Genomic DNA, 12579 nt, shown 5'->3' with positions numbered 1-12579 from the left:
AAGAAACTGGCTTATTTTCGGAACATTAGGGGTGCGGGGTATTTTTTTTTTAGGCGTGGGGTTTGGATAAACATAAATATATAATCGGGGTTGGTTTTATCCCGTTGATTTTTTGAGAAAAAGAGGGAAGGTTTGGAGAATTTTGGGTCTAAAAGAATTGGTCCAATTTCCCTGGGCAATATGTTTAGGAAAGGAAGATCCGGTAAGGGGACCGGTGATTGAAATCTTTTCAATACCTGGTAAAACCTCCCCGAAAAAACCAGAATGGCTTTGGAGGCCGGAACCTGGAAGGGAAATGGAGGTTCCCCAGTTGGGTTTCATGGATTATTTTTTAACGGTTTTCCAAACTTTTTTGGTATTTTAAATGACATGCCATTTGATAAAATTTAGATTTGGGAAATTTAAAAGCCAGGAAAATGCTTGGCCCTTTTCCTATAATGAAGCTGATATAAAAGTTGCCAGTGAAATGACAGATACTAGTAGATCAAAAACATATTCAAGCTTTATGATAAATTTCCATAGATTAGGAATGTAAACGAATAGCCTAAATATTGACTCACCCAATAAAATGGCATTGATGGCGAGATTGCCTTTGTTCATATATGAAATGTCTTCCATAGAACTTGAGCTTTGGACTAAACTTAATATAATCAAACTTATAATAATCAAATCAACAAACATCCATTCAAAAATTTGGTATACTTGTATTAATTTTTTAGACCATCGAGGAAGAGTCTTCTTTGAAGCTTTTGTCCTGCAAAAAGCTGAAATACGTTTGGGAAAGGTTAGTAAAGAAAATTTGATGCTATTTGAACGTTTTTGATTACGATCTTCACTTTTTGCACTCTCAAATGAAGATACTAAAACCGCAATTAGTAAATTAAGTAACCATATAGACATAATAAAGGCAGTTACTATAAAAAAAATGCTTGATGATAAAGATTCTGCTTCAGTCATGTAGTACATCAAATCTGTAAATGTATTTGTACTCATTATTACAAAGATTAGCTCCATTGAATTTACTAAATTATCAAAGCTAACCCTATTATTATAGGGATTTATATCAGAGATACAATACGAATTCACTGGACAAAGGAATCCAGATGTTATATTACTAAATATTCCATTTGAATCTCTATAACTTAGTTTAGTGGTAGAATTATTGCCCATAGAACCTCCGCAAAATTTCATATCATACCTATATGTGTCATTAGGATCAGTTGGATTGGTCCAAACACATTGTCTGCTAAAGGAGCCTTGAAATATTTGTACACCTACTATGCCAAAGAAAATCCAAAAATATAACACCATGGAACCGACGGTTAAAAGTTGAGGTAAACCTAACTTTATTCCCTTCAAAATTATTAGCACTTCTTTATCTATATTCAAAATCGAGAATATTCTGAGCGTTGATAAAGCCCTAAATAATCTTGAAGCTTGATGATTATGGTTTCCAGGCAGTGATATAATTGCTCCTATCCAGTAAGAGACGATCGATATAAAATCTAAAACATTCTTTATTGAACGTATATATGCTCTCCTCGTGCAAATATCGTTCTCAGAATGCTTGGTCTTACAACAAAATTTAACCTTATCTTTTGGAGGAGACACATAATTACACAACAGTAATACCTGATCATATATATATCCCAATAGAAATTCAAATATTGGAAGTTTCTTCAAGTATAATATTAATTTTGATTCATTTATATGATCTATAATGGACTTATAAGGCTTACCATGGGCTTCGCGCATTTCAGAATCATCATAAAAACCAAAAGCTATAATCTTTGTTAGGTCATCGACAGTAAAAAATAAGTTTAGGGAAAACAAACACCAATCAATTGCATTTTTGGTGTCATAAATTACTATATTATTATCAGCATAACTCACCCTTGTGGATAGGAGGGCAATAAAGATGATCAAAATGAGTGATTGCAACACATGGTAATTGAAATTAGAATGGGTATTAATGAAGAATAATCGTATTTTACTTTCACCGGAAAATAGATAGAGAGTTTTTCCAAATACATGAAACGAATTTTCTTTATCACCTCCCCCATTTTTATCATCTACATCATCCACTTCATCATATACAATTTCTTCAGCTATATCGGTGTCCTTCGAATCACGGTATTTATTCATTGAGCTTCTCTTCAAATTTTTTATATCCAATCTACCACTGTTTCTGCCTATTGTTTCTCTCTTACGGTTTTCATTTTCTGAAAATGATTCAGTTCTCCATGGATATATTTGAAGGCTGTTCGTATCTTCATCATTTTCAGTCGCTTCGATTATAGTTGGGTGGTTAATGTTTGGTTGTAGCCATGAAACATTAGCATTATTTAGAGCCATATCCAAACCTTTCTGTATCCCAGAAAACTCATCAATATTCTCACTAGAAATATAAGAAATGAATTTATTAGATCTATTGGTTAAATTAGGCGATTGAAATCTCATATCTTCATCAAATGATAGAAATCCACTTGCATATGGGGTTGACGTTGATTTTTTACCACTAGATATCGAATTATCTATCCCTTCATTTAGCAAAACTCTTGATGAATCTACTGAATTCGCTGGAGATAATGGTGGCTCAGATACCATAAACGCTCTCGTCCTTGAAGAACTTCCTATTTTGTCGACTGTATCATTGTAATCTGCCCCCAATTTTCGAGTAGGTGAGAATAATCGTCTTCTTCTAGAGGCCTTCGGTACTGATAGATTGATTCTATGAGCACTCCTGGAACGATCAATCGCATTGTGCTCTCTAGTTCCATAACCGCTAATATTCTCATCATTGTCATGGAATAATTCTCTTAATGGGGTACTAGTAATAAATGACGGTAATTCAGGATCCCCACTAATATTTGAATCTTCGGCAGAAGTAGATATTTTTTTCTTTACTGGTGAATTATGATTATCCTTTGATTTTACCATGTTCCACCCTTATGTGGCACTAGCACTTACTTAATCAAAGTAAAGAAAAAAAATATATATTACGCAGATGAAGAGTCCAATGGATATATGACCTCTTAAATATAGAAATGATTATTAAATAATAAATGGTACTATTTTTCTTGTTCAACTTTGTTTTAGATGTATCCAAATGATGCAATAAGGGGAATTAAAAACAATATGCAAAAATATAAAAGTTTACCAGTGTTTCTAATATTTAATCCATCAACTTAAAAAATAAAAAAGCATGGAATCAGTTTAATCATAAACAATTCATTGATATTTTCTTATCCAGATACCTTGATTCTTATACTATTAGAACTTTATACACCTCTTAAACTGATCTTGTTCTGCAAAACATCATTGAATAATTATAGGCTTAGTTTATATATATGATTTCAAAATTTCCTTTACATTCCGGATATAAAAAGGATGGTGATAAAAACGAATGCGCCTAGAATTTCCAAATGTACAGAACATGTATGATTGATATAAAAGAAAAGAAGTGATGAAGTATTTGTTTCCTCTATTTGTAGAAGATCAAGGTTAGAGAGCTCAGATTTTGTATTATTCTTGAATATTATGTCGAATAGGCGATGAGATGTAGTATAAACAATGCTTATATACTTATGTATTTATATTTTTATATTTATATGTGGTAGAGTGAGATGTGGTCTAAAACAAACGTGAAGAGGGGGGGGAGGTAATTTGAAGAACTATAGTTTAGACCTTGTAGAGTTTCCTTTGGGGACTGTATATACATGAGAAACTAATTGTTTTGTTCTTTAATTGGGTGTGGGAAAAGTGAAAAGGAAGGTGGACCCTACTTTTATTTCAAATTTTTTGATGAAGAGATCAGGTCTTCCTATTTCTTTTTACCTTTTTTCTTACCATCAGCAGATTTCTTCTTTGTAGGAGTACCTTTCCCACGACGTTTCCTTGCTTCCACCATTGATAATCTATATTCTTCTTCTGCATCTGTAAACTTCATATCTGGATACAATGTCTTCATGTGTTTGAACTTCAATACATCAGGGTTACCATAATAACTGGCAATTGACGCACCTTTAAGTCTGGTTGATAATATTTTTGAACCAGTTCTAGCACCACTAGGATTAAAATTTTGATCAAATATCTTTGCAGATAATTCTGCTATTTTCAAAAGCCTTTGCTTCGATACAGTCATGTTTTCAGTATTGTTATGAAACTGATCCTGCCGATCGTAACCCTTAAGTCCAAGGTAATTGATGTCTAATCCGTCTTGTCAAAAGCTTCTTTACCATATTTATCCCTATTAGTGTAGGATATATATATATATATATCTGCATATTCTATCCAGTTTTCATTACTATCGATAGTTCGAAACATTGAAAAATTACAGGCTAATTGCGAAATGTATATCATTGTATACGTGATTGTTAGTGATATATAGAAGAGAATAAGAGACAGTAATGCTATAAGCAACGTTAATACTGTGTATTCTTGATGCGCTGACACTTAGTTTAAAGATAGTATAACTATTGGTACCATTGTGCTGGAACTCCATATCTTGATTGAAATTGGATGTTTTAGTTTTTATAGTCTTTTTTTTTGCTTTTTGATCATTTAAATATTACTTTCTGTGTGATACGATATTATATTTATTTTCTTATAAAATTAGAGATATATAAAGTAGAAAATAGATTGTACAGACATACATATATGTTTGGCATATACATATTATGATGATTACCAGGTAGCGTTTTCGGTGTTGTCTTCAGCCCATTCAGTAGCTTCAGTGGTTTCTTCAGTAGCTTCTTCAGTGGCTTCTTCAGTGGCACCAGTAGCAGAAGCTTCTTCAACAGCTTGTTGTTCAACTTCTTCTGGGTTTCTGTAGAAGTACAAATCTGGCATGATGGCCCATGGTTGGGTTCTGTCGACCAAAGCACCTCTTAATCTCAAGACTTCTCTGGCCAATAAGTACCAAACTAAACCGATAGAGTGCTTACCTCTGTTGTTACATGGGATAGCGACATCAACGTATTCAGATGGGGAGTCCAAATCGGTCAAAGCAATGACTGGGATGTTAACGTAAGAAGCTTCCTTGATAGCTTGGAAATCAGATCTTGGGTCAGTGACAATAATCAATCTTGGTTCCTTGAAAGAACGAGTGATGTAGTTAGTGAAAGAACCTGGGGTAAATCTACCAGCAATTGGGGTAGCACCAGTGTGAGCAGAGAACTTCAAGACAGCTCTTTGACCGTAGGTTCTGGAAGAGATAGCACAGACATCTTCTGGGTTTGGAATAGCAGCAATGATTCTGGCAGCTAAAACAATCTTTTCCCAAGTCTTACCAACGTTAATGACGTTGACACCATCTGGTCTAGTGTTGAAAACGTATGGTTCTTGGTGGACCTATTGATAAAAATTAAGATAGATAAAATTTTATGTTAGTAACTCTAATTGATAAATAAAAAAAATCTGAAAGCTATTTCAATGATTAATATTTTTGGAATAAAACAATGGGAATACAGGTATTCATTTCAACTCTAAGGGTGAATCTATCGCCCTTCCAATCAAATTTATTACTATTAATTGCCTTATTTTGCAATCTTGGACTAAAAAAGTGGGAAATGGAAAATGGAGATTCTGTATGGTTTTTCTTGGGCAATTTAAATCATGTACTTATCAATTGGATTTAATCATTCTTTTAGTTGTTTCGTGTGATTGAATCAGTTTAGGATATATTTTTAATTGTAAAATTTTCTACATTCTTCTTAACTTTTTTTTCACATATATAATTTTTTTTTCAATTAGTTCTTGCTTCATTCCAATTCAAATTAAACATTTCATAACTTGGTAAATACTATAATAACAATATATCATATTGAACATACTTGTACGTTTCTAGCACCTAAGTGAGTATTGGCAGCCAATAATAATTGGGCATCTTCTGGAGTTAAATCAAAAGTAGCTGGCAAAGACATGACGATTGACGGTTTCGTTATAACTTCTCTTAAGGTTCTTTTTTCAGTAGATAAAGCTAATGTAAAGCTATTAAAAGTGCCCAAATTTTATAAATACACCAAAGCTTGTATGAATTACTAGTAATTTTATGTAAATTGTATAGTAATGGTATATAGGAAATTACTAGTTACCCAAACAAAGAAAGTTTGTTGAAGCAAAGTGTAAAGCAAAGCTAGCTAACTAGAAAGAACGAAAACATGCTAATGATATTGATTGCTAAGAGGAAAGACATTGACAACAAGACAAAGATGGGTACGGTATAGAGAGTGTATGATAGTTGGTTACACTGAGTTGGTAGTGAACTATAGACTATAGACGACTATAGACTATAGATTGAGAGACTGAGAAAAGAAGAAGAAGAAAGAGACAGAGGTAGGTAATACGGGCAAGACGAAACGTATAATGTGGTAATTAGAGTAAGTGGGACAGGATAGAATAGAGTAGAACAGATACAAGAGAATGGAATAAAATAAAAAGCCATTGATTTGAATTTTGATTTTTAGATGGGAAGGTGAAGGTGAAGTAGTTGGATGGATGGTATATTATATTTTCACAAATTTTTACTATTGGGATCGAATGAAGTAGTTTATGGATAGCCTGCCAGTGAATGAAACAGCCCAACAACAAAGAAAAGTAGTTTTACGATTGATGCTCTATCGTTATTGTAATTACTGAATGTAAATGGATATGTGATGTGGTATGGCATTGAATTGGATTGATTGTGTATCGCAAATTAAAAAAGATGAGAAGAGAGGAATTAATTGAATTAGAGAAAGGATAATAAAACAAGTAACTGAGCCGTTAGCTAGCAAGTAATGTTAGCATAAGGCAGACAAGGTTAAAATTAATGTGAGAATATACAGTAGTGGCTGTATGTGTTATAGTTATTGCCTGTTGGGAAAAAAAATTTTATTGGTGAAATAAAATCCATTGATAGTATGGTGATTATTGAATAATTTCAGCGATGAGATGAAACTGAAAAATCTCAAATACAAGGAAATACGGGTTGCGTCTGCGTCGGTGTCTCTGTCTTAGTTCTTGTAACAGAGAAACACCCACAATATGTGAAGGTTGGTTGGTGGTTGACAGGTCCAGGTGAGTGTATTAAACAGAAAATTAAAGGACAGGCCTACATAAAATAGTAGTCGAATGTATAGTGACAGCAACTCGCAGGCAGATACAGACATTATGAACTGTATAATCTGAGTGTAGGCTTAAACAGAAGTTCCAAGTCTAGAAGGACATGATGTGTCCTTCCAGTCCATGTCTAGAGACTGGTAGACCGAAAGTGTGGATTTATTCTAGGCAGAGAAAGAGAAAGAGATACAAGTACGGTGCGCTGGCAATCTTTGGTAAGAGAGTTCTATCCAACATTTCCAGAATATTTGGTGTAGGAATAGGTTTAAAAGGCTACTACCAAGCATAGACACAAGCGGAAAGAGAAACAATCAAGAGAATTAATTTGGGAGACCAATTGAAGAAAGCAATAAAACCGCCGTAGATATATTTGGCTTCTGTTCAAAAAACAAAAAACATAATAAATGACAAATCCAGACGAAAAGACGCACTCACATGGGGACACAACACCTTAGAGCGAGAAATTTGTAAAAATGCAAAACTAGTGAAATGTACAGGTGCAACACATATGGTGTACCGGTGTACAGTCACCTCATCTCGCAGGGTGCAAATTTCACAATACGCCTTTTTTTTGTAACGATTACTAGTCATGTGCAACGACTTAGTTCACCCTTTCGGGCATTTCCCTAGATGAGTTCAGTTCCCGTCCATCCATCCCGTCCATCCATCCCATCCATATATCAATCCCTTATTTCTTCTTCCTACAAAGGAGAACTCCCCCTCAACCGACACCTCTCGCAACAGTCAAACTAAATACGTCTTTTCAAATACATACTATTATCACCATCTATCTTCTCACACTCGCTATAACTCTACATTTACAGTGTTTGTTATCTACTTTCTTGCCAAATGATATCGAATCAGTTTAACCAACCAATCATCATTCCATCCATTGAAACCCAAATTCCCAACTGCAATGCAAGTTCGAAATTTCAGTTTCGAATTTCTAATTCTAATTCGAAACTGACTGAAAAATAAAAGCTTAGTTAGTCGACTATTAGCAACACCGAACTGACCCTTGACGACAGTAACAGCTATATTCGTCAAAGTCCAGTGTTAACTTGAAAAATAATAACATTACGAAATATTTAGGTGCGTTTAATCCAATTCATCTCAGTACAATATATCATACCATCTATAGATAGTCTAGATTTCTTGTCTCTATTAGAAAATTATCGAATTATTGTTTTATTATTACTGGCATCATCACGGTTATTGTCGCCATGAGATGACCCATGATTACTTTACTTGTTTATTTTACAGGTGCAATTTTATTCCAGTTTTGTTATATCCTTGTACCGCTAATTTACTTAGTGGGAACAAGTATTTTAAGTAACTGACTTCCCTGATTCGATATAATTTAAATTGGTTGAATATAATTGTGTCTTAATATTTCTTGATCTATACTTATCAAAAGCGTTTAGACAAGGTTGTTACTAAGTATTATGTGCTTTTACCTTTCGATAAAGTGGAAATCATAATTTGTTTCACTGCTCATTGCATATTCTCATCACCAAACTCATACAATATATATATATATATATAATATATATTGTATTTAAAGATAGTGTTCAACATACTGAAGTTGGACAGTGTTAACGTACAAGACAGGAAAAGGGGAATAGCTTATTTTATGGCATGTCATTATCCCTGATCACAGAATCGTTGATTCAATTATTTAATGATTATTCAGTATCGAGTAATTCTGAATGCAACGAGCTAGATCGAGATAAATGTAATAAAAAATTAATGGGTTTAAAAGTGCAAAAATATTCAAATATTACTTTGATTATTTCACTGTTTTTAATTTGTCTGGTTTTACCATTTTATCATAAACTAACTTTAACCAATTCATTCTTCAAAGTACAGCATATTATAAGACATCATCTGCTCTACAAACATTTTAACTGGCTCATACACCATACGTTATTCTATCATAATCAATCTCTACAGATATGTCTTTTTTGGTCAATTTTAATCTCTTTTATCACTATCTATAATACAAATTGGGATTTTAAAGAAATTACAAAAAGATGTGGCAGAATTTCAGTCTCATTATTGCCGATTGTTTTAATGTTGTCCCTAAGGCCTTCACCATTGCCTAAAAAACTAAATCTACTATATTTATCCCTTTTACCATTGCATAAATGGATTTCAAGAATTTTGATATTTCAAGCTACTTTACATTCTGCTCTTTATACTTGGTGGTATTATGAAAATGGTAAATTAAAACTAAAATTATTAAAATTAACGAACATTTATGGTATACTAGCATTATTATTATTCGTCATTATTGGATTCACTTCAATAAGAAAATTTAGAAGGTTCAACTTTAAATTATTTTATTATATTCATTACATTTCAACTTGGTTGACAATTTTATTACTTTATTTACATTCCAAACCGGGCATCCCTTATTATGCATTATCATGTGTCTCAATCCTACTATTCCAAATTGTTTATAGATTAAGACATACAAAATTAACAAAAGTTTCAATTGTCTGTATTTCTCCTTGCATATCATTATTAGAATTTCCCGCTGAAGCTTTATCAAATAAACCAATTCTGCCTGCTGCTCATGTAAGAATTAATTTAAAAAGCAAAAATGTTTGGAAAAGATGGATTAATCATATCATACCTTTCCAGCATCCTTTCACTGTGGCAAACTTACCAAATGAGGACACAGTTCAATTAATTATTAGAAATGGTAATACATTACCACTGATAACAAATGGAGATTATTATATAACTGGTGTTTTTGAACCAATGATCGATTTTATAACGAAACCGTGTACTCTGACTGAAGAATCACTTCATAATTTCCATTTCCAGGTTAAGTCATTGCCATTATTGAACTCGCCGTTACGTTATCAAATTAACGCTAGAAGAGTATTCATGTGTGTGGGTGGATCCGCCATTTCATTTGCATTGCCAGTTTTAAGAATCTTGAACTTCAATGGTGTTCATGTAAGATTAATTTGGGTAACAAGAGACTATCGGGATTTGAAATTATTAAATCATTTCAGGAATAATTTTGAAGGTTTGGAGGTTTTCGTTAGTGGTGAAAATTCTATTGAATATATTGAACATGAAACCCTAACATCTTTGGACTCAGCATCTCCTAACTCTTACTTAGATGAACCACCATTAAACTCGAAATCAAAATTACTTTCAGGGTTCAATTCGCCAGCTACTTATGGTTCAACAGTCGATCAAAGTGATGAAATCGATTTCACCCAAACCTTTACTGTAAAGAAATTAAAGTCAAAGTCAAAATTATCCGCAGAACTAAGGACTGCTACAAATTCTTCCACTGATAATATTAGTGCTTTTAGAAAGCCTTCGATAATTGAACCACCAAATGCTTTTGGTACTGATAATATTTCAGTAAATTACAATTCAACTTTAGATACAATTTCTCCTCCCTACACTGAATCTAAACCAAAGATTAAGATTCCAGCTGGTATAAAGGTTTCATTTGGTAGGCCGTTACTAGATAACAGTCATTATACATGGTGTTTAGAGAAAGAATGTATTGGTCCATCAGAAACAAACCAATGTTATAACTCTGATAACAAGGATGACACACATGTAGATGATCTAGCTAGTGTTTGGGTTGTTGCGGCAGGTCCTGAAAGCTTGGTAGAAAATACTAAAAGATGGGCAAAAGACGGTGGCTTGCATTTTTACGAAGAAAGCTTTGCTGTTTAAGCGAAAGTTTTTTTTCATTCTATATCATATACAGAATTATATAGTTCATTTAATATGAATTAAGCATTTGCATGATTTTTATGTTCTTTCAATTGATCTCTAACAGAATCAAAACATCTTTCCAATGGTACCTCCAGTGACGTAGGATAGCTTATTAGACAATTTAATCCACCTAATTTAGTTGAGACTATTGAGCAAAAGAAATTGTCACTAATACCTTGGGGTTGACCAAATACTGCATCTACTACACAGAAACCCGCATTTTCTACAAAATTTTGATAGCCTAAATTGGTTATTTCAAATGTGGCACCAGGATAGCTAATGTCACTGTCGTCTAATGGATTTATTTTATATTCTACAAAATCCTTAGTATTAACAACATCTAATGATTTTGTAGTGTTCATTGATTCAGTAATGCTTTCTTGTGATTGCTTTTTTAATGAATTTTGAAATGATCTTGCTAAATCTTCGACACTAATTTTCTCACCATCTATCTCAGTTTCAAGACCTAATCCTGTAATGAAATTACCTAATTCCATTTGTTCCGGTGATAAATTAAGCTCCTTCTCACATATTGATCTCGTATTCATTGGAATCTCAATTTTGATTTTAGAGCCATTATAATAAGATGAATCGACAGTTCTTAATTCATTTACAAATAATGAAGACAAGTATGAGGTCAATGAGAATCCTTTTGTCCTACAATATTGAAGGACGAATTTAAGTTCATCGGGCAGAATTCTTAGTTCATATTGTTTATTATTGTTCTTTATTGTATATTGAGATTTCGAAGGAACTGAATTGTTATCCAATAGACCTGATGGGTATGAATAAGAATTGAACTTTATTAATTGAGGATCATGGGACATAATCTTTCCTGGATACCATTTAAATATATGTTTAAGCAAAGTTCTTTTAATGTGCCAAGTTGTAGATATAGGCCAATTTTCATAGGGATGGTTGTCCCCCAAAACTGCAATTTGAGAAGGCTCTTCGAAAGGAAATATTAATTCATTGGCATTTGCGTCCTCGGATATTGAATCTATTGAAGGTAAAGATGAGATAAATGAATTCCAAAAATTAATTCCTGACATACCATCAAATAAAACATGATCTAACAACATTAGTAACTGATTTTGATTCTCAAGGACTAATATCTTCCAAACAGGTTTATCTGTAAAGTATTCAAAGCTATATTCTTGAAATATAGAATTAATGTTACTTTCACTTACAGAATCCCAATTCTTATACTCTACGATATCAGCAAAATATATCTTTTCATTACCAATATCATTAAAATAAATGTCATCCTCACTGTCGCCAGCTTTCATGACATTGCATCTCAATTGCTGGTATTTAGCTACAGATTTCCTCAATGCATGTATGATTTGAGTTCTTGTAGGTAACTGATTCAATGTAACACCGATGTAGAAACATGAATGTAGATTCAATTTACTTCTATTGTAAAAATATAGTTCCAGCGAGGATAACTTTCGCAATCTCATTGCAACTCAAGTGACACAATTTATTGAAACTTCTTTATCTACCTTTACAGATAGAACTTGGGATGATTTAATCTTAAATTATTCATTATTTCAATCTCAACCAAATATAATTAGTCGTAATCGATGAATCAAATTTTGAATAGGGGAAGGTGGATATAATGACTGCATATATATATAAATATTTAGTGTTTAAAAAGACAATAAGAAGTTTTTTTAACAATAGATTTATTTGTTGCGCCCTATATATATATTTCTATATATA

General features: G+C 32.8%; 5 protein-coding genes across 5 annotated transcripts in view; 1 reads left to right on the top strand and 4 right to left on the bottom strand.

Annotated features, from left to right (window-relative positions):
- The window catches only part of Kpol_1010p54, a gene marked incomplete at both ends in the record, with an annotated part of 6589 nt that extends 3649 nt beyond the window's left edge, over nucleotides 1–2940 (bottom strand). Inside the window, one exon of the mRNA XM_001645745.2 lies at nucleotides 433–2940. Within this exon, the coding sequence (XP_001645795.1) occupies nucleotides 433–2940 (2508 nt within the window).
- Nucleotides 2941–3823: 883 nt separating this feature from the next.
- Nucleotides 3824–4144, bottom strand: RSM27 (mitochondrial 37S ribosomal protein mS33; the record flags this gene model as incomplete). Its single annotated transcript, XM_001645744.1, has 1 exon — nucleotides 3824–4144. One exon carries the CDS (start codon nucleotides 4142–4144, stop codon nucleotides 3824–3826), a length of 321 nt encoding a protein of 106 aa, XP_001645794.1.
- Nucleotides 4145–4686: 542 nt separating this feature from the next.
- Nucleotides 4687–5924, bottom strand: Kpol_1010p51 (40S ribosomal protein uS2; the record flags this gene model as incomplete). Its single annotated transcript, XM_001645743.1, has 2 exons — nucleotides 4687–5352; nucleotides 5835–5924. The coding sequence occupies 2 exons, from the start codon at nucleotides 5922–5924 to the stop codon at nucleotides 4687–4689; spliced, it is 756 nt and encodes a 251-aa protein (XP_001645793.1).
- Nucleotides 5925–8739: 2815 nt separating this feature from the next.
- On the top strand, nucleotides 8740–10812 carry FRE8 (putative ferric-chelate reductase; the record flags this gene model as incomplete). The annotated part of the gene is made up of 1 exon (XM_001645742.1): nucleotides 8740–10812. The coding sequence occupies one exon, from the start codon at nucleotides 8740–8742 to the stop codon at nucleotides 10810–10812; it is 2073 nt and encodes a 690-aa protein (XP_001645792.1).
- Nucleotides 10813–10871: 59 nt separating this feature from the next.
- Nucleotides 10872–12317, bottom strand: SLI1 (N-acetyltransferase; the record flags this gene model as incomplete). Its single annotated transcript, XM_001645741.1, has 1 exon — nucleotides 10872–12317. The coding sequence occupies one exon, from the start codon at nucleotides 12315–12317 to the stop codon at nucleotides 10872–10874; it is 1446 nt and encodes a 481-aa protein (XP_001645791.1).
- Nucleotides 12318–12579: the final 262 nt, after the last annotated feature.

Source organism: Vanderwaltozyma polyspora, genomic scaffold (assembly GCF_000150035.1).
Source record: "Vanderwaltozyma polyspora DSM 70294 KpolScaffold1010 genomic scaffold, whole genome shotgun sequence".
Taxonomy (NCBI): domain Eukaryota; kingdom Fungi; phylum Ascomycota; class Saccharomycetes; order Saccharomycetales; family Saccharomycetaceae; genus Vanderwaltozyma; species Vanderwaltozyma polyspora.
The sequence above is the reverse complement of the archived record's forward strand: the minus strand, read 5'-3'. Positions and strand labels throughout refer to the sequence as shown.